At 55.6% G+C, this 21,964-nt stretch overlaps 1 protein-coding gene across 1 annotated transcript in view; it reads left to right on the top strand.

Moving 5' to 3' along the window:
* The window catches only part of IGSF21 (immunoglobin superfamily member 21), a 239,259-nt gene extending 226,122 nt beyond the window's left edge, over positions 1-13,137 (top strand). The window contains exons 6-10 of the mRNA XM_038531815.1: positions 2,073-2,547; positions 10,979-11,064; positions 11,477-11,669; positions 12,055-12,093; positions 12,907-13,137. Coding sequence (XP_038387743.1) covers positions 2,073-2,547; positions 10,979-11,064; positions 11,477-11,669; positions 12,055-12,093; positions 12,907-12,980 — 867 coding nt within the window. The 3' untranslated portion in view covers positions 12,981-13,137. The remainder of the gene's footprint in view (positions 1-2,072; positions 2,548-10,978; positions 11,065-11,476; positions 11,670-12,054; positions 12,094-12,906) is intronic.
* The last annotated feature ends 8,827 nt before the right edge of the window (positions 13,138-21,964 follow it).

Here is a 21,964-nt window from a genome sequence, read left to right as displayed (position 1 = left end):
CTCAATACGGGGCAGTGGGAAGGTGCCCACAGGCACAGATGGGGCAGTAAACAGGTGCCCATGGGCATAGATGGGGCAGTAGGCAGGTGCCCATGGGTACAGATGGGGCAGTAAATAGATGCCCAAAGGCACAGGTGGGCAATAGGCAGGTGCCCATGGACAGATGGGGCAGTAAACAGGTGCCCACAGACACAGATGGGGCAGTAAACAGGTGCCCACAGGCACAGGTGGGGCAGTAGGAAGGTGCCCACAGGCACAGGTGAGGCAGTAGGCAGGTGCCCATGGGCACAGGTGGGGCAGTAGGCAGGTGCCCACGGGCACAGGTGGGCAGTAGGCTGGCGCCCACAGGCACAGGTGGGGCAGTAAACAGGTGCCCACAGGCACAGGTGAGGCAGTAGGCAGGTGCCCACAGGCACAGGTGGGGCAGTAGGCAGGTGCCCACGGGCACAGGTGGGGCAGTAGGCAGGGCTGCAGAGACAAGCCTTCGGTGAGGTCCTTCCCCCTCCACCTGTACTTCCAAGGAGACAAATAAAAAGGCAATTTCAAACCCAGCGATTGCTGAGAGCAGGACATGGCACCCAAATTTCCCCCTTTGGAACCCAAAAGAGGTCTGGCCTCCCCATAATCAGACAAGCTGGTCTTTTTCTCCAAAGAACAACTTCTTTTTGGAGGGGCATGAAGAAAGGCTCCTTAGCCCCGGGCCTGAGGGAAGACTCCCCACCCCCAGCCCCCACCTGTTCCTGACATTTAAGATACGGCAGTAAAATATTCAATTTCGTATCTATATGTAGCTGAATATATAGATGTAAACGACATCTCTCTCTCTGTCTCTCTCTCTGTCTCTCTCTCTCCACACACACAAGATCCTTAATTCCCCACATTCCAGGCATCTTACGTTTGCCTGGGACGTCAGATCAGAACTTAAAAAGAAATCTTTGGTATAAATTACAAACCTGCATTTGAAGCACTTTTCAAAGAAAGAAAGAAAAATCCAAAGCAGGTTGTTATGTGCATAGGAGACTCCTCATTGGAGCTGTAAACCCTGACAGCTTCTCCCTGCCCCACATTTCCTCCCCTCGCCCTCCCCCTCCCCCAAGGCCCCCTCCCTCCCCTCACCTGCACCAGCATCCCCAGAAAGCTGCTTCCTGCTCTCCCCTCTCCATGTCTCCCATCCATTTATTTACCTGATTTATTAAAAAATACACCCCATCCATCCCCACAGTCTTCTGGGCACACACATCTTCCAAAATAAAAAGACAGCAAATTAAATTAACTGCCGCCTCTCAAAACTTGAATTCTCCATTAGCAGAAAAAACGAGGAGACGCGCCCGTTCGCCTCATCCCCAGCCCTCGCTGGCTCCCACACCTGCACCTGTGTCCTTCCTCCCTGTCGCACCCACGCGGAGATCCTTTTCTCTTCATTCTTCTTCCAACAGTGACAGCGGCTCAGTTTACTCTCCGGGGCCCACCCACCTTCTCCCTCTTCCACAAGCCGGCCCCAGGCGGGCACGGGTGGTCCCTGGGGCCCAGGTGGCTGCTGCAGGGGCGGCCCCTGTTTGGGTACACCGTGTCGCTTAAGCATCCACAGCCCCACCGAGGAGGAGGTGCTCTAAGTCCCCTTTAAAAGTAAGGAAATTGGAGGCACGCCCAGGTGGCTCAGTGGTTGAGCATCGGCCTTCAGCTCAGGTCATGACCTGGGGTTGATCCTGGGATCGAGTCCCACGTCGGGTTCCCCGCAGGGAGCCTGCTTCTCCCTCTGCCTGTGTCTCTCATGAATAAATAAATAAAATCTTAATAAAATAAAATATAATTTAACAAATTTTAAAAAAAGTAAGGAAATTGGAGCTAAAGCCACTCACCTGAGGGCAAAGGCCGTGATGGGCTCAGGCACTGCCGCTAGGGGCTGTGTGTCCCCCCGAACTGAGCTGACGTGGCGTGCTGGGGGTGCTGGTGTCCAAAAGGAGGGGGAGGTCCCAGGAGAACTGGCATCCTGCGGCCGGCCCCTCTGAGATCCATGGGGAGGTCCGGGTCATCCCCACAAACTCTTTCCCACACCCTCCTTGCCATTTCAGGTTTATTTCAAACGCGACGGGGAACCCATCGAGGCAGTGCCCCTGTCCGAGCCGCCGGCTGCAAGCTCGGGCCCCCTCCAGGACAGCAGGCCCTTCCGCAGCCTCCTGCACCGCGACCTGGATGACACCAAGATGCACAGGTCCCTGTCCCTGCTGGACACCGAGAACCGGGGTGGGCGTCCCTACACAGAGCGCCCCGCCCGCAGCCTGACCCCGGACCCCAGCACCCTCTTCCAGCCCACCACCGAGAACGTCCCAGAGACGGTGGTGAGCCGCGAGTTCCCGCGCTGGGTCCACAGCAACGAGCCCATCTACTTCCTGCGCCACAGCCACACCCCGGGCAGTGACGGCACAGTGGAGGTGCGCGCCCTGCTCACCTGGACGCTCAACCCGCAGATCGACAACGAGGCCCTCTTCAGCTGTGAGGTCAAGCACCCAGCGCTGTCGATGCCCATGCAGGCAGAGGTCACGCTGGGTAAGACTTGGTGGGTGCCGTGCTGCAGGCCCCCTGCAGAGTTGGGTGGCGAGGAGCCGGGGGTGTGGGGTGCTTGGGTTGCTGGCCACCACGGACGTGGGGAGGAGGTGGGGCAGACGGGTGTCAGGCGCAGAGATCAGAGCTGCGGTTCTTAGGATGATTTATTTGTTTATTTGAGAGCAAGCAAGAGCGAGAGGGATCACAGAGGGAGAGGGAAAAGCAACCTCCCTGCTGGGCAGGGAGCCCGATGCGGGGACCAGTCCCAGGACCCCGAGATCATGACCTTAGCGTCAGTCAAGGACAGACACTTAACCATCTGAGTCACCCAGGCGCCGCCAGAACTGAGGTTCTTCAGAAGGTTTGCTGAGCTGGGTTGGGGTACACGGGGGGTCACAGGGGTGTCGGGAAAGTATGCCGGACAGAGTCAGGAAGGCAAGAGGTCAGGGGAATTTGGTCAGTGGGGATCCAGAATATGGAGAGTCAGAGAAGTTTGCAGAACCAGTAATTGCTCAAGGTAAGCAGACGCGGGCTCAGAGGCGGACAGTACGGCCCCAGAGTCTCGCTCTCAGCCTCTCACTGCGCCTCCTCGCACATCCAGTGTCATGGGCCACTGCCACCTGAGTGCTGGCCACTTGTCATTCTGGAGAGACTTCACTGGCACCCCCACAACCAGGCCTTGTGCTGGCTGCTGGGACCTGGTCAACCCAGAGCCTGCCCCTACCTCACTCTGTGGACCCTCGGCACTTCCCGTTGTTCTTTCTGGAATTTGAACCTCCCCGGCTGGGAACCAGAGCAGCCTCAACCCAGGGAAAGCCGTGTCCTTCCCCCTGACCCAAACGTTGGCTTCCCTGGGATGGTGCCCTGCTCCACCCCCCAGCCGAGAGCAAGAAAGACCAGACAAGGACCTCGCAGCAGCTGGAGAGGTGAGCTTGCAGTTCACATCTCACACCAGGGTGATGAGGGGTGCTGCCACTGGCCTGCCCCACCCCCATCCCACCCACACCGCAAGCCAGACTAAAGGGCTCGCCTGCCCTGTCCCTGATCCCAGGCAGGTCCCTTGACTGGAGCCATGGTGGTGTGTGCACTCCACCCCCATCATTAGAGCAAGGGCGAGGCCGGCTCCCATGCCTGGGCTTGTGTGTGCGCCCCAGGGACCTGTAGAGTGGGGGACACAGCAGGGCCACCAATGTGCAGGGGCCAAATTGGGTGAAGGAGTAGAGATCCTGGGCTGGCTTCCCATCCACCCTTGGCCTCTGTGTGTTGGTGTGACCTCAGGCCTCAGGGTCCCTGAGCGTTGGGTTTCTGATCTGTTGAAGGGAGCCAATAATTGTGACCTCGTAAGTGCCAGGAGCCAGGCTCTATGCAAGATGATTCCCTCGTGAGATCTCTTTGCGCCTGGGCAATGCGCTTCTGGGGCATTGAGAGATGCTGTCATCATTCCCATTTCATAAGTAATAGGAGCCAGGCTTGGAGAGCCTCCCCGTAGGTCCCCTGGGGTCAGGTCTGACCCCAGGCCCACATGCCTCACCACTGTGCTCTACTGCCCACCTGCTGCGGCTGCAGTGAGGACACTCAGAGCCAGTGGGCATGGGCATGACCCATGGACAGAGCAATGAGCTGGAGGGTTCCCAAGGAAGTGGGGGGCACCCTGCACTCTGGCCATGGTGGGGAGACGGTGGGGAGACAGTGGGATGGGTGAGCAGATGAGCCCGGGGCACAGAATCCAGCCATCTGATGGGGACTTTGAAGGTCAGGCCGACAAAGATCAGAGCACGCCTCCCTGTGACTCCTCTGTTCCCTCTGCCAGGATGTCCTCCCCAGCTCCGTAGCCGCTCCCCACAAGAAGACACGCCTGGTTCTCCTAGAACCCATCTCAGCAGGTGGCAACTACGTTCTTCCCATTGATGGAGTCAGAACCCTTGGAGTCACCTGCTTCTCCTGCTCTTTTCCCATAGCCCACATCCAAGCCAGCATCAAGCCCTGGCTCAGAACCACCTCTCACCATTTTCCCTCTGACCACTCAACCCAAGCACTGCCAGTCCCCATCTGGATTCTTCCATTGGCCCCTAGACTGGTCTTTCTGCTACCAGTCTTCTCCTTCTCTGTTCTTTGTCCTGATTGAACTACTTAAAATATAAATCAGATCATGACACAGATACACACCCACCCCAGACTCTCCAGTGGTAGACAAATAGACTGATAGAACAGAATAGAGTCCAGAAATAGACCTACATAGAGAGAGTCAATTGATTTTTGATGAAGGCCCCTGGGCCATTGAATGGGGAAAGAGAAGTCTTTTTAACAGGCTGCCCTGAACAACTGGACAAGCTTAAGGACAAAATGACCCCAGTCCCCTACCTCCCATACACACAAGAATTAATTTGAGATGAATCGCAGGCCTAAATGTGAAACCCAACAACATAAAGCTTCGAAAGCAAAACGTGGGAATGTAGCTTTGTGATGTTCAGGTAGGCAAGGATTTCTTTAAAAGGTCACAAAAGACAACAAACGAAAAATTGGAAATGGGTAAATTAGCCTGAATCAAAATTCAAAACTTCTGCTCATAAAAAGGCACCTTTAGGAACACGAAAAAGCAAACTAAAGACCTAGAGAAAATACTCCCAAGACAGATATATGACAAAGGACTTGTATCCAGAATATATAAAGAACTACTATAGATCAATAATGACACGAAAACTCAATTTAAAAAAAAAAACCACAAAGGGCCAATAAGCATATTAAGCAGTGTACAATATCATTGGTCACCAGGAAAATGAAGACTGAGGCCTCAGTGAGATATGCCATTTCACAGCGACTAGAATGGCTAGTGTTGGAAAAACCAGCGATATCAAATGCTGATGAGCACATAGAACAATCGGAACCTTCACGCATTGCTGGTGGGAATATAAAACAGAACCACTACGTTGGACTATTAGCAGTTGCGTACCAACTGCTACTTTACTACCTAGGAGTTTCACTCCTGAGCGTTTACCCAAAAGAAATGGAAGCGTATGTCCACAAAGATTTGGACATGAATGTTCACAGCAGCTTTATTCATCACAAGAGCAATAATAAGAACTAGAAGTAAACCAAATGTCCATAATTAGGAAGATGGGAGAACAAATTTGTGGTCTATTCGTACCATGAACTACTTCTCGTCCATACCAAAGAACTCCTGTTATAGCCAACAATAGGGACAGAGCTCAGAAACAGTATCCCAAGCAAAAGAAGCCAGACAGCAAAGAGGACCGACTGCATGATTCCATTTACATAACAAACTGCTAGAACATGACATTTCTGGTGATAGAAGTCAGAACAGGGTTTTCCTATGGAGGGTGGAAGGGAGCAAAAAGGAATCTTCTAGAGGGATAGGAATGTTCTAGACTTTGGGAAGGTGGTTACATAGGTGTTCACATTGAGATTGTCACATTGTGTTCTTAAGAAGAGTGCATTTCCCTGTACAATTGCCATTATTTTTAAAACCAAATCCCAGCGGTGTTCACCCATCCCTCCCCTCTGCTCCATCTGCTCCAGCCACGGGGTCCTCTTCACTCTTCTGTGAATATGCCCAGCTCGGGCCCACCTCTGTCACTTGGCACTGGCTTTCCTTTCTGCCTGAAATAATCTTGCTCCAGATAGTCTCAAGGCCTCTGCCACTGAGGCCTCTGTTCAAAGTGTCAAAGGACCTCTCAGAAGGTCCTTCCTTGAACACCTTATCTCAAACAGCCTCTTCCTCCTGGCCCCATCAACCAATCGCCTTGCTTTATTTTCTGACATCACCTTTATCTCAACCTGCAAGCATATAATGTATTTCCTTATTCCCTGGATCCCCCACTGGAATTTAAAGTCCATTCAGGCAGGGTCTCTATTTGCCTTGTTCACAGGGTGCAAGCCTCTCAACTATCCCTAACACATTACTTAGTGAGCACCTGTTTTATAATTAATTCATAGTTTTCTGGGTTGCTGAGAAGATTAAATAAGGCAATACATACAAAGTGCTTAGCATAGTGACAGAGTAAGCACTCAGTAAATACAAGCTACTGTTATTTTTTTTTTAAGATTTTAATTATTTATTTATTCATGAGACAGAGAGAGAGAGAGAGAGGCAGAGACTTAGACAGAGGAAGAAGCAGGCTCCATGCAGGAAGCCCGATGTGGGACTCAGTCCTGGGACTCTGGAATCACGCCCTGAACCAAAGGCAGATGCTCAATCTCTGAGCTACCCAGGTGTCCCAAGCTACTGTTATTATTCATCGTTGTATCCTCTATATTGCCCTGCAGGATAATTGACATATATTAGGTTTACAATAAAAAACTAAATGTATAGAGCAGATGAATGAGTAGGTGGAAGAGTGGAATGGTAGGTTTATGGGTATGTGTGTGAGGGATGGATGGATGGATGGATGGATGGATGGATGGAAAATTGTTAGATGGGTGGACGAATGAGTGATATGAAATGATGGATGGATGATGAGTGGGTAGATGGATGGATGGGTAGATGAGTAGATGTTTAGATGGATGGATGAGTAGGTGGGTGGAGGAATGGATGGGTAGATGGAAGATGGATGGATGGGTGGATGGGTGGGTGGATGGATGAGTGGGGGCAATGATGAGTTAGTGGATGGATGGATGGATAAGTGGATGGGTGGATGGATGGATGAGTGGATGAATGAATGGATAGATGGATTATGGGTGGTTGGATGAGTGGTTACATAGATGGATGATGAAAGGATGGATGGATGAATATGCGGATGGGTGGATGGATGGATGAGTGAGTGGGATGAATGGACAGATAGATGATGAATGGATAGATAAGTGGGTGAGTGGATGGATAGATGATGAATGGCTGAATGGTTAGGTAGGTGGGTGGATGCATGGATGGGTGGGTGGATGGATGAATGGATAGATGGATGATAAATGGATGGATGAGTGGGTGAGTGGATGGATGGATAGATGAATGATGAATGGATGAATGAGTGGGTAGGTGGGTGGATGGATGGGTGGCTGTGTGGGTGGGTGGATGGATGAATGGATAGAATGGATGATGAGTGGTTGGATGAGCGGGTGAGTAATTAGATGGATGATGGAAGGATAGATGGATGGATAAGTGGATGGATGGATGAGCGAGTGGGATGGATGGATAGATAATGAATGGATGGATGGGTAGGTAGGTGGGTGGATGGATGGATGAATGGATGGATGGATGGATGAGTGGGTGAATAGGTGGATGAGTGGATAAGTGGATGGATGGATGAGTGGCTGGGTGGTTGGATGGATGGATGGATGGATGGATGGATGGATGGATGAGTAGGTGGATGGGTGAATGGGTTGGTGGGTGGGTGGATGGATGGATATTTTAGTGAGCACCCAAAATTCCTGGAGAAGCCTAGAGGGGCTTTTCCATGAGATTTCACAAAGCTGTTCCTGAGCAGACTGCTCAGGAGAGGTAAGGAGGGAAGCTCATATAATCAGGATCTTTGCACGCCCTGGTCGGATGCATATGACTTTACATTTCATATTGTAGTGCAGTAGCCTATTCTCTCCACTTACAGGTAAGGAGACTGAGGCTCAACGACTTGAACTGACACATCCAAGTCAGTCCATCAAAGAGCAGAAGGGCAGGCCCCACCTCTGGGTCCCTGGACCCCCTCTCTTTCTGTGTATCCAGGAGTAGACAGCAGGGAAGTCCAGGGGCTGAGAACACTCCTATTGGACACTCTCATTGCTATATCATAGGAGCAGGCAAGGGGGGCCAGAATTTGACTGCCAGGACCTTCTGGTGGCCCTCAAGGTGGGGGTGGGAGTGGGAAGGGTGACAGCAGTGGGCCTGGCTTGTGAAAGCAGCATTCAATAGGCAGTGGGGGGTGGGGTGGGGTCGGGGTGCAGAGGCCCATCTGCTGCAAAGGCCCTGGTAGGTCAGCGGCTGCCAGGAGGGAGCTCAGAGCGAGGGCAGAGCAGAGGCCTCCCCTGCGCCCCAATGTCCCTCAGGGTCAGCTCCACACAGGAGCCCCTGGGAACCGGCAGCTCAGAAAGCCAGGGAGGGAGTGTGGCTGCCCAAGTGGAAGACAGCCTCCCACTCTCCCCTTCCTCCCCACGGCCCCCAGCCTCCGGGCCTCCTCTGAAGCCCTTTGTGCCATCAAGCCCTGCTCCTGCCACTTCCTTGCCATGTGACCTCTGGCAAGCCACAGCCCCCCAGAGGGCCAGGTTCATGGCCTGCAAAATGGCTTTCGTGGTCCCCAGCCTCAGAAGCACCGGGATGGGTGATAGGCCTAAAATGGGGTCTTGTGCACGTGAGGCTCCGTCTCCCCTCCGTCACTAGGAGGACTAGGGGGTGGCGGTGAGGAATCTGACCTGGCCGGGAAGGGGGTTGATCCTCCTCGGGGTGCAGTGCCCTTGTGTGCCCTCTGCTGGCTGCAGCGGGACACGAGACGTAGACAAAACCACCCAGGGCCACACTGCCCTGTGCCCAGCTCCCACCTGCAGCCGGCTTCACAGTCCTGGAGGGCTGGTAAAGACAGCAAGGAAGCTACTAGATCCCCGCCCCACTCCCCCCAGGCCTTGGTTTCATTACAGGGATGATGCAGAGGGTTGGCCTGGCATGCAGCAGGCTCTCGGCAAATGTTGGCCCTAACAACCAGCATGGGGGCGGGGGGTCAGGGACGGTTCTCAGTGTTGCCATCGTGCACCTGGGGGATGCAGGTGAAGTGACTCGCCCAAGGGCGCACGCGTTAGACAGGAATCTGCCCTGACCTCCAGCCGGGCTCCTTCCTCCCGCTGGCGGAGGCGGAGGCGGGCAGCCCTAGCTTCCTTCCCTGCACTCCCCCGCTTCCCACCCATGCGTCTTCCCTCAGCCCCATGTGGCACTTCAGACGCCCGGCTCGTGGTTTAATTAATAGTCCTTTAGCTTCCTTCTCGCAGAATGAACTTGGCAGTGCCTGGGAGACCACCCACATCTGCCGGCTGCTCTGATTCCTGCTCCGAGAGCTGAGGAGGCAGGAGGAGGCCGGGGAGGGGTTGGGGGGAGATCCCGGGCCAGCCCCAGGGCCCGGGACAAAGCTCTTCTCCAGCTGCCACCCCGGAGGACGTTCACAGAGAAGGCCGGAGCGTGGCATTCTGATCAAAACCCTAGGCCCTTCCTCGAGCCTGGGACGCCCCTCCCACCCTGGCCCTGACCTTGCGCCCCAGCCCCAGGTCCTGGGTGCTCCTCCCCCAGAGCCCTCCTGGGGGGTTTCCTGTCTTGGCTGAAATGTCACCTCCTTGGGAGACTCTGGCCACCGCTCACCCTCGGGGTGCCTGTCCGCATAACACTAACGCTCCCCGCAGCCTCCTGCCTGGACATTTGCTTGTGCGAGAAGCGTCTGCCTTACTGGCGTGTAAACCCCCAGCGGCCAGGCGCCGGCCTGCTCCCCACCGCGCCCCACGCACTGCCGAAGTCAGTGTCCGGAGCGGCTCAGTAATCACTGAATGAATGAATGAATGAATGAATCTGGGGGAAAGAGCCCCAGGAAACATGGAAAGTTAGCTCCATGGATGACCTTAGTTAAGCCCCTTAGTTGCCCATGCGCCTCAGTTTCCCAATCTGAACCTGAGGGGACAGGCTCAGAGGTCCCAGCGGCTCTTCCAGCCCTTCTGCTCTCTTGTGCACCGGACAGCAAGGACCCCGGCATCCTGTCCCCCAAGGACTCAAGCTGTAAAGGGCCCAGAAAGAAGCTGTACAGGCATGTGAGGAAAGGGGGCAAGGAGGACCAAGCCCCAGGAAGGAGATGGTCCCTCCACACCTGTCTACCCCCTCCCCTCGCTGCCCCTCCAATCCAGGTTTTCCAGAAAAACCCCGCTGGGCAGATTACCTAGTGGGAGGAGCACTGGAGCAGAAGGGAGACCTGAGTTTTGTCCCCGCTCCTCCTCACTGTGGGACCTTTGGCGAGTCGCGTCCCCTCTCTGGGCCTAGTTAACCCAGCCGTGGGGGGATGGTAACGGTGGAGCCCCGCCTGGCGAGGGGTTAGTGCAGGTGGGAGTTTGGGGGTGATTCAAGCAGTCACGGCTGCAGGAACAGCCTTCCCCCCAATGGCAGCTGAGTCATTCCTGGGGAGACTTCTGGGCATCCCTGACGGCACCGTCCACTGGGTTCTCTGACTTGACCCCGGTCACCCACTGACGGTGAAGCCCACAAGGGCAGGCATCCTGTTCTGTGCACATTGAGCGCCCACGTCCCACAGGGTGTGGCTGATTACAGGGGCTCGAGGGCTGTGTGCAAATGAACACGGGCCTGACTCCATTCAGAGCTCCCGGCTTGGTGGCAGCTGACCCCAAGGACGCACAGCGCTGGACTGGAACTTTCTCTTCCATTTTCCCTGCGCCTCCTTTCCTCGCTTGGCCACCCCTTTCCCATACCTACGTACACCTCTCTCACCTGGACTTCCTCTCCTTGCAGTTGCCCCTAAAGGACCCAAAATTATGATGACGCCCAGCAGAGCCCGGGTCGGGGACACAGTGAGGATTCTGGTCCATGGATTTCAGGTCGGCCTCTCTCTGAGCATCTGGAAGGGTGGTGGGAGGTGGGGGGGCAGCAGGGCACACGGGCATCCCTGGCGGCGTGCTCCAAGAGCCTTCCCTTGGCCCCCAGCGCGGCCAGCGGGCCTCAGTCTCCTGGTCTGTGGGGCAAGATTGGCCTGTGGATGAGGAAGGGCAAGAGGTGCAGGCATTTTCGCCCTTCCATCCAGAACTCCGAGCACGCGCAGCTCGCGGACCTCGACATCCTGTCCAGTCTGAGAGCCCTTCTCTTCCTGGGGCTCCGGGCAGCCGCTCCCAACCCATCAGATGGCCTTGTGCTCTCAGCCCTGGGGCCAGGCCAGGCCTCCGCCCCCCGCCCCCTGCTCCAGCAGACTGGTTCCTCCTGTGACCCAACTCTCCCCTGTCCCGATCCACACAGAACGAAGTCTTCCCGGAGCCCATGTTCACGTGGACGCGGGTCGGAAGCCGCCTCCTGGACGGCAGCACCGAGTTTGATGGGAAGGAGCTGGTGTTGGAGCGGGTTCCTGCCGAGCTCAACGGCTCCATGTACCGCTGCACGGCCCAGAACCCCCTGGGCTCCACCGACACCCACACCCGGCTCATCGTATTTGGTACGCTGCCCTGACCGGGGGTGGGGAGGACTAGTGGGGGCGGCCTTGGCTGGAGCTGTCCCAAGGAAGACGGAGCATCAAGAGCCCGGGGCCCCTGAATGTGCCCCGAGAGGATGCCCTACACGAAGCACTGGAAACCAGGGAGCTCTGGGTTCGAATCCCAGATCCATGACTTTGCAGCTGGGCAACCATGGGCAAGCTGCTTAACCTCCCTCAGTTTCTCCATCTGTAAAATGGGGCTGACACGACTCACCCTGGGAGGCTTTCAGCTGCTCTGAAAGCAGATGCATGACACCACACAGCAGGTGCTGGATACAGGGGAGCTCCTTTACCGAGCTCTGAACGCCTCCCCCCAATCTGATTCTCATCCTGTTCTTTCCAACAGAAAACCCAAATATTGCAAGAGGAACAGAGGACTCCAATGGTAAGTCCTCACTTTCAGAGCTGCTTGCCTAAGAGCGTGTGATGTGCAAGGCATCAGGACGCCCCGGTCCCCCAGCCACCCGTGCCTGTGCCCTTGCCTTTCCCTGGAGTCCAGGCAGGCTATTGTCTTCTAGTTCAGCAGTCTGGGTCAAAGGTCATCAGGGGTGGGTGCTGAGGCAATAAAGGAAGGGCTCAGCACCCCAAGCCAGCCAAGAGGGATTTCCAGGGACCTAGTGTGCTCCCTGCCCCCCACCTCTACCCATGACTCTAGCTGTCTTAGCTCAGAGAACTTAGTGCCCTGGCCCCAAGAGGATGTGTCTGGCATTGACCATGGGCCCCCCATGTGACCCCCACCTTCCAGGCTCTGGACCCCTCCATAGGTCAGTGGAGAGCACAGACACGTGCCTCGGCTGGAGACTTTGATACCGCCCTCTCTGAGCTGCCCCTAACCTGAGCACCACTGCACAGGCCCCAGACACTGCTCCCCAGCCCACCCGCCCTCCCCTCCTCACACTGAGCCCATCGCACATTCACAACGGAGGCCCCTGCACCTAGTCCCCGCTGGATGGTCCCAGTGGCCACCAGACTCAGCCCAGCAGGCCTGGGACAGGGAAAGGGTCATACACCATTTGGTGGGACAGGCGGCAGTGCTGGGATTGAACCTAGCACATCCTGTTGCTGAATCTAGACTTCCCAAGGGCCCTTTGAAGCTCTGCCATTCCAGGATCCGCACCTGCCGCACCCATCAGGGTCGGCGGCCTTGACCCTGACCCTAACCCTGCTCCCTGACTCTGCTCCCTGCTGCCCGGCACAGGTTCCGCTTCTGGCCCTCCTGGCGTCCGGCTCACCTTGGTGCTCGCCCTAACAGTGGTTCTGGAGCTGACGTGAAGGCTCAGCCCCTGCTCCCACCGCTCCGCCCAGCACTGACATCTCTGCGATCGGTTTTCATTTCTTTTCTAAACGATTTCCAGTCTGTTCTTAGTCTCTTTCTGTCTGTGTCTTGGCTTCTTCAGTCAGTTTAATTAAAACAGAACAATTTTCCCCACCTTCGTCTGTGGCTCTGAATTTTTCACTTATTCTGTAGCCACAACTGGCACCCCCTGGCACCCAGTGTCTGGACAAGCACTGGCGGGGGGGGGGGGGAGGAGTGATGGAAGAGATGGAAGACAGGCTTCCCCCAGGAAGAGAAGCAGAGCTGCACCTCATCGTTCCACCCCAGTCTTAGCGCGCCCAGATGAGGAAAGTGGCTGGATACTCTCAGGAAATCCAAGGCTCCTTAGGCCAAGTGTAATAGTCAGCTCTTGCCACCATAATGCTGCATAACAAACCAACCCAAACATCACTGGTATGCAACAACATGCATTTATGATTATGTTTTGTAAAGATTTTATTTATTTATTTATTTATTTATTTATTTATTTATTTATTTATTTATGAGAGACACAGAGAGGCAGAGACATAGGCAGAGGGAGAAGCAGGCTCCCTGCAAGGCGTCTGATGTGGGACTTGATCCTGGACCCTGGGATCACACCCTGAGCTGAAGGCAGATACTCAGCTGCTGAGCCACCCAGGCGTCCCTATGATTATGTTCATGTTCAGGATGAAGCAGTTCCACTGATCTAGCTGGCAGGTGTTGGGTGCTGAACAACTATTGTGAGTGAGTGAATGAATGAGTGAAGGAAGGAGAGAAGAAAAGGAAGGAAGGAGGGAGGAAGGGAAAAGCACCTCTCAAAGGCCTGCTGTGGGTCAGACCCCGCACTAGGCATCCAGGCTACAGAGATGCGCAAGATGTGCTCTTATCCTGAAGAGCTGATGGTCCAGTGAGGGGAGAACATTTGCCCAACTAACCAAGGTGGGTCAGTGTGATGAGTGTTCGACACCTGCCCAGGGCTCTGGAGCACTGAGGTGGGAGAGATTCATTCTCCTGGGGTGGGAGGGTCAGGTCAGAGGAAACCAAAGAGAACAGATGCCAGAAGCAAAAAGAGAGGTTGGCCAGGCAGAGAATGGAGGAGGGATCAGAATCAGCAAAGGCATAGAGGCAGGACCATTTACTGCGTACTGCGGGGAAAGACAAGTAGTTATATCAGTGCTTCCAAGAGTACATTCACTGATCCCACAAATACTTATGAAGCATGTGCCATGGGTCAAAGAGTGTGACGCATGCTGCAGGTTCATTAGGAACACTGCTGTGTGGCTCTTGTAGCAGTTATCAAATGTCACAATGCTGCTGATCAACAAACATCCCAAATCATCAACAGCAACGATCCTTTATCATTATTATGCAGCTGATCTGAGGCAGGTTTAGCTAATTGAGGCTGGGCTCCCTTTTGCATCTGCAGTCAGCTGGGGGCCGCCTGGGCTCTGCCCCATATCACCTGTCATCCTCCAACAGGCCAGCCCCCAGAAGGCAGAGGAGCAAGAGAGAGAACCAAAGCGCACAGGCCTCCTGCGGTCCAGGGGAACCTGCACTCTTGTCACTTCTAGTACATTGTGTTGGCCAACGCAACTCATAAGGCCAGCCCAGCTTCAAGGGGTAGAGAAATAGATTAGATGTCTTTTAAAAAGATTTTATTTATTTATTTGTTTGTTTGTTTATTTATTTGTTTGTTTGTTTGTTTTGCACAGGTTGGGGGAGGGACAGAGGGAGAGGTTGAGAATCTCAAGCAGATTCCACACCGAGCCTGGAGCCTGATTCGGGGCTCGACCCCATGACCCTGAGATCACAACCTGAGCTGAAGTCAAGAGTTAGACACTTAACCTACTGAGCCACCCAGGCGCCCCTAGATTGGACTTTTTGATGAGAAGAGCTGCAAAGTCACATTGCACAGTGTGTGGCCACAGGGCAGGTGGCAGACATAGGGCCATGTTTGCCGTCTAACGTGATCCATTCACTCAATAAACCTTTGCCGGCCTGCATTTTGTAGGTTGTTAGCAACACCGAAGCAGATGATTTCCGAGTGTATTGGGGGCTCTCCAATAGATGTTCATCAGTATAGAAACATCCAGGCCAGATCAGCAGGTGACAACCACATAGTGCCACCAGCCTCTTCATCCTACTTCCTTCTTCCCCAAAGCTCTGTTCTGTCTCACAGGAACCTCCTGACTCCTCCCCTCACCCGACCCCCCGCCACCACCCTCCAGCAATCTTACCTAAGCCTCTCTCACACAATGCCTTTGGCTGTTTTCTGGAAGGAATAAAAAAAGATTTGTTCCCTCTCTTTGCCTTAATAGAGGGAAGCCCATGTAGGCATGAAATTGGAATTGCTTTGCCCTATTAACAGTGTGGTCGTCGGGCTCCACTGACCCCTAAAGTGCATTAATATCTCAGCAGCGAGTGGATGAACTGCATAAAGTGGCAGGGGACACGCCCGAAGAAAGCCAGCTGGCCGCCCGCTTTGGGCTCTAAATTGAAGGACTTTGTGCTCTGAGCAGACTCGGAGCCTGGGTTTGTTCAACCTGGGTTTGAAGGGAGGGAAGGAGGGATGAGGAGAGCAGAGCCCAGCCTGAGAGGGCAGATGGATCCTTCGTTTCTTTCTCTGCTCGCCTAGTCACTCATTTGACAGACTCCAAGCATCCCCCTGGCCCGGGCCTGTGCCAGGCAGGGAGACACAGATCGTGCCCTCAAAGAGCCCCCCGTCCATCTGGAATGACAGGCCGAGGAGGAAAGGGCTGAAGTCCCGTGTCAGAATAGATGTGTGAGAGAGCACGGTGGGGTCAGAGAAGGAGTGAAAGATTGTTCAGGGGAGGCTTCCCGGAGGTGGTGACATTGCAACCAGGCCTCAAAGGATAAGAAGAAGGCATTGAAGTCAGTTCTGCAACCTTCACAGTTGGGCCGCAGGTCCCTCCAGGTACCAGAGCTGACTCTCAAGCACCAAGTGCTGCAGGGTTTGGAAGCAGAGGCTGCAATTTTGCATTGTGTCCCCTAAAGTGCATCTGCCTTAAAAAAAAAAAAAAAAAAAAAAAAAAAAAAGCCTGACCATTGAGTTCCTGACCCCCTGGAAGCTCTATCTCTGCCCACTGCTCTTCCCAGCCACAAGTGAGTTCTGATCCCCATGCACCAGCTGTAGGTGACCCTCCACCCCCGTGGTGCTCGGGTTTTGCAGAGGACTCTCAGGCTGGTCGACTGCTTTCCTGGTCGCTGAGCCCGTGATGCCAAGTGACCCCTGTGCCCAGCCGACCAGCCAGGTGCCGAGGACCCTACCGGGCCTCAGGGTGGCCGCTCCCAAGCCCCACCCCAGCCTATGGGTCAGGGTGTCAGTGCCTCTCGCTGGGGCTCTCAGAGCTGGCCTTGCCAATAGGAAGCTCCCGCAGCTGTCTTTTGCTGTCTCATGTGGTGGCTCTGAGTGGGGGGATCACCCTCCTCTGGCCTTGGTTCTCGAGCTGTGATCAGCTGTGTTCCCCACCGCTGCCCCCCCCCCGTCCCTCAGGTCACCCAACATTCACCCCAGCGCTGCCCCTTCTGGGAAGGAGGGTCTGTGCCAGCTCCGCTGGGGGTCCCTTGTCACCATCTGCTCCTCAGCACCCCTGAGGGGAGTCCCATGGCTCTAGGCACCTCTGCAGACTGGAGACATCCCCCCCCTTCCTGCGTCTACCCTGGCTGGGCTGTTGGCCAAGCAGGAGCAGATCTGGAGACCCACCTCCACCACTCGCACCCCTGCCCAGGATCACGGCCACCTTGTCCGTGGGGAGATGCGGGGTGGGGAATCCTTGTGCCGCACAAGACGGGGACCCAGGGTTTCAGAGCCGCAGCCCCACCTCAGGAAAGCTGTGGGTGGTATGCCATGCACCAGTGCACACAGAGGTGCACAAAACCAAGGGCCCTGGGGTCTGCCCCTGCGGGGTCGGTGCCAGCCCCAGGCCGACCCTCGAACCTGGCTGCACACCCACTTCATCAGAGTGGCCAGGGTCGGGGGGGACTCGCCCAGGAGCCCCGACCACTGGTGAACAAGAAAGCGGGGTGCGGTGGGTGGGGGATGGGATGGGGGTGAGGAAAGGAGCTGTGACCCGGGGAAGGCTGCCTGGGGCGCTGTGGGTCAGGCTCACCCTGGGATCAGAGATCCTGGGGAGACAGGAAGCTCCTCAGAGGGTCTTGGAGGTGAGGGATGGGGGGGACCGAGACGGGGATCCCTGCAGGAAGACTCTGGAAGAGAACCCTGCAGTCTGGTGAGGCTCCTGCAAACCAGAAAGAGACCAACGCCAGGACTAAAAGAGACGAGGACAAAGAGGAAGAAGCAGCGCGAGGATGGGGATGAGCAGAGGTAGAGGAGAGAGACAGATGGAGGGAAGGGGAGGGTGGAGGGGAGGAGCCACACAGAGGGAGGGGGGTGGTGGGGGAGAGGCCAGTCCGGACAGGGACACAAAAAGAGGGAGGCAGAGAGAGACAGTAAGGAGAACGAGGGACAGAGACGGGGACCCAGATGGAGCAGGAGAGCCTGGCCCCGCAGCCCGGCCAGGGAGGTGGAGCACAGACCAGAGCGGGGGAGTGAGTTTTCCAAAAAGCACTTAAGCTGTTATGTTGGCGATTATGCCCTTGGCCTCCTCCGGGAACGACAGCCCTGAGTGATGGGTGGAAGGAAATAGATGTGCAAAATACATGCATTTTTGTCAAATGGCTTCAATTGTCAGCGACAGGCCTAAATGTCAGCACACAGGATGGAGCCGGGCTGCCAGCTGCGGGGACCTCGGGGTGGAGCTTCCCTCCACCAGCCTGGCCTGTGCCCCCTGCCGGCCCCCCTTCTCCCCTCGCCTCCCATCCAGGCCCGCACTCCCCCCCATGCCTGGCATCCGCTGACCCTGGAGTTCCCAGGAGCCCCAGAGAGAGTTTTAGAGGAGTCCATTCCGAAGCTGGTGTCCCCCCCCGCCCCCCGCCATGCCTCCAACTCCACCTCCTTCAGGAAACTTCCTTCTCTGACCACAGGGAAAGTCCCTGCAATCCCAGGCTGAGCGGATGGGGAACCCCCCATAAGAGGGGGGCACAAAGACCTGGCTCCAAAGTCCAGCCCTGTCATGAGCTGCGTGACGTGGACACTTGGCCTAACCTCTCTGGATCTCTATTTCCTCTTCTGTGAAACGGGTCTGCCGGTGTTCGTGGCGTTCATCCCAGAGAGATAAATGGAGGGTGATCGGAAAGCTCCTACTTGGAGCGGGGGGCCTGGCACACCCGAAGTCCGCCATGGGTGTTGGCTCTTGTCATCCTCATAAGGCAACAGGCCACAGCGTTCGAGTCAGAGGCGGGAGCATCAGAATCGTGGAAGATGCTCAGCAGCCGAGAGGAGAGCACTGGTGGGGGAAGACTTCTAGATCCTCACTGCTCAGTGTGGTCCTTGGACCAGCAGCTCCGTCATCCCCTGAGGACCTGATAGAAACACAGAACCCAGGCCCCACCCCAGACCCGCTGAGCCAGACTCTATATTTTTTAACAAGATCCCAGGTGCTTGTGCTCCTCAAGTTTGAGGAGCCTGCTCTTGGCTTAAGGAGGCCAGTTAGGCAGGCACATAAGCGGTTCGGGAGATTCCAGGAAGGTCAGCAGCGCCTGCTGGAGCCAAAGGGGGTGCAAGACTTGATTATTTTCCATGCATTAGGCTGGATGCTCTAGCCCTTAAAACGATGCTGCCCCTCACTTCCCGAATTCAGAGACAAAGCTCAGAGGGGCTACGTGACTCACTCATGCCGCGTGCAGCAGCACCGGGGAGGGAGGGAGGCAGGTCTGATCCCAGGAGCAGGGCCAGGTAGTAAGGCTAGAGGAGGGCAGGTTCAGAGGAAGCCCCCCGACCTCCGGGAATGGTGGGCAGTGAGGACGAGGTGGCGGGGGTAACGAGCCAGAGGTCCTTGGCCTGCGTACTCAAAGGAATAAAGGCCCAGGAATGAGGATAAGTGACAAGCTGAAGCTGGACAAGGTGAGCCTCAGGGAGGAGGGCCGTGCTCAGGGTGACGTCCAGCAGGTCTGGGGCTCAAGAGAAGCGCGGATCTGGGATCATAGGCCTCAAGAGCAGCAAACATGCATTAAGCCCCAACCATTTGCCAGGCGCTCCACCACACGGGCTCTGTGGATGGATGTTCCCTATCCTATAGATGAGCCAGAGAGGCTCAGAGGGTGGGTCGTTTGCTTGAGGTCACACAGCCCACAGGCCCGGCTCCGAGATCTGCCTACACCGGCCTGCATACAGAGCTCACCACCCTGCCATTGCCCCAAACCACGGATGAGCCACGCTTGACATGGCTGGAGGTCCTAATGTGGGTTCCCCCCGAAGCCAACCCTGAGCCAAGGGTTGGGTGCAAGTAGTTTATTTGGGAGGGGATCCAGGAAGCACAGTGAGAAATAGGCAGCCGGGATAGGAAAGAGAGGGAAGCCCACCCAGGGTGGTTCATGCGCCAGCTACCAGCTGGGCAACTGGGGTCCAATAGGACCCTTGAGATTGTACAAGCACACCTCTCAGACCTCAGACTGGCCCTGCTAAGAGGCAAGGGAGCTGGAATGGTTACGCACCGATCACTGGAGCAGTAGCCCCTGCACCTCTGGCTGCCCTGCTGAGGGCTGAGCTCACCCCTGCAGCCAGAGAAGCCCCCTGTAGAGAGGAGCAGATGCTACACAAGGAAGCTAAAGGCTCATAAAGCCGCAGGTGGCTCCATCTCCCCCAGGAAGGGGGGCTCTGGTGACTGAAATGGGGCAAGGACAGCATCTGCTAGACTGTCTTTGGGCTTCTCAGGCTCCCCACAGCCCCCCTGAGATCTACCAAAAGGGAGAGAGGGCCCCTAGAGCAGGGGCGAGGGGTGGCTGTAAACCCAAGAATGGGTGCAGGGAGAGAGGTGAAGAGGGATGACATCCGGGGAGCCCCCCACCCCGCAGCCTAGCAGACCAGCTCCTGACCCTGAGGCAAGCCTGAGCCCAGCCCCGGGGAGCCACTGGAAGCTCCGGATTGGTCCAGACTGGAATGTGAATGTCACCCAGAAAAGGGCTCCATTGGGAGGAAGATGAGGGTCCAAAGGCACGGGGCAGGGGCAGCAGTGGGCTGGGGCCCCGCAGGAGGAAGCCCCAGAGCCGGGGAGGTGGCTCTCGAGCTCACCCCACCCATAGCGAGGGCCAGGGTTTGGAAAGACGTCGGGGTAGGAAGCTTTGTGGGTTCAAACCGCACCTTTGTCACATCCCCACGGTGAGGGCTTGAGCCGATTGCTCAACCTCTCCGAACTCAGTTTTTCCAACTATGAAACGGGGATAATTACACTTCACCTACAGGATGTGTTCAATAGATTAAATATCAGCATTTCCATAGGCAAGAATTCACGTACACGCCGACATTCCGTATTTAAGAATTTACCACGGTTCCGGATGTTCTCTACGTGCCAGGCCCGTGCTGAGAGCACTCCGCAGCATCAGCGCCTTTGAGCTTCACGGAGGAAGCATTGGCTCCATCCTGCAGAAGGAACCAGAGGCTCGGGGGATGCCTGTGTGGCTCAGCGGTCTAGTGCCTGCCTTTGGCCCAGGGCGTGATCCTGGAGACCCGGGATCGAGTCCCACATCGGGCTCCCTGCATGGACCCTGCTTCTCCCTCTGCCTGTGTCTCTGCCTCTCTCTGTCTCTCATGAACAAATAAATAAAATCTTAAAAAAAAAAAAAAAAAAAAAAAAGGAACCAGAGGCTCAGAGAGGTCATGCCGCTCCCTCAGGTTCACACAGCGAGGAAGTCCAAGAGCTAGATCTGGACCTACGCTGACCGCACCAAGGGCTTTTGCCTCCGCAGGCGAGCAGCGTGGTGCCAGGTGCAGACCGAGAATTCCGTTCCTTTTCTTCTCTTGCCCCTGAAAGCTCCACCAAGACAGATGGTGCTCCTACGTATCCTAATGACCTCAAGCTGGCCAGCGCGACCGGCAGTCCTGTGGGGTGGTGAAGGAGGTCAGCTCTAGAGCCAAACCCTCCCGGGTCCAAATTCTGGCTTGGCTCTCGACTGGCTGTGTGACCTTAAGCTCTTCACACACACTCCCTGTGCTTCAGTGGCCTGTCCTTATATGGAGGATAATAACCGCCCGCGCTTCTTAGGGCTGACCAGGAGAGCGTTTATAAAGCACTTAGAAAGCTGTCTGGCGGCTAGTATGTGCTTAGTAAATATTACCTGTCGTTACTCACCTGGCACCAGATGCTAACATTAGTCTCCAGTTTTTAGTGCTAGATAAAAGAGACCTCGTGGGGCTCCTTCCCCTTCCCCAAGGTCATGCTGTGCCTTCAAATCATCCCAGCACAAGGGAAGGGGGACGAAGAAGGAAAAGAATGGAGAGGGAAACTCACAGTTACCAACTCACAGTTTTTTTTTTTTTAAGATTTTTATTTATTTATTCATGAGAGACACACAGAGAGAGGCAGAAGCACAGGCAGAGGGAGAAGCAGGCTCCGTGCAGGGAGTCCAACGTGGGACTCGATCCCTGGACCTTGGGATCACAACCTGAGCCAAAGGCAGACGCGCAACCGCTGAGCCACGCAGGCATCGCCCAACTCACACTCTTTACAAGGTTGTTTCCATCGGTCCACGCAACAGCCGCGTAAATACAACTGGACCCGTTTAATAAAGTAGGATGAGAAGTGAACTTGCCCGGCATCACACAGCTATGGCTGAGTGGTGACTCTTGCTCTCCCCCTTTTCCTGTTTCCACTCAGTAGGACGCCAGAGCCCCGGCCAGCCGGGGACGAGTGCCACACTCGCCTGTGGCCAGGGCCAGCCCAAAAGAAACAGGAGAGAACATTCTCCGCGGATGCCCGGGGCTGACCCTCTGCGTGCTACATAGGGTCCACCCCTCACCGCAACACCAGAGAAAAGGCTTCTTCCTTCTGGCCAGAGAGCAAAAGCATGTTGAGTTTCAACCCATATTAGAGCTGGGAGAGCT

Source organism: Canis lupus, chromosome 2, assembly GCF_011100685.1.
Source record: "Canis lupus familiaris isolate Mischka breed German Shepherd chromosome 2, alternate assembly UU_Cfam_GSD_1.0, whole genome shotgun sequence".
Classification (NCBI taxonomy): domain Eukaryota; kingdom Metazoa; phylum Chordata; class Mammalia; order Carnivora; family Canidae; genus Canis; species Canis lupus.
Note: the sequence above shows the minus strand (reverse complement) of the source record. Positions and strands in the feature narration are given on the sequence as shown.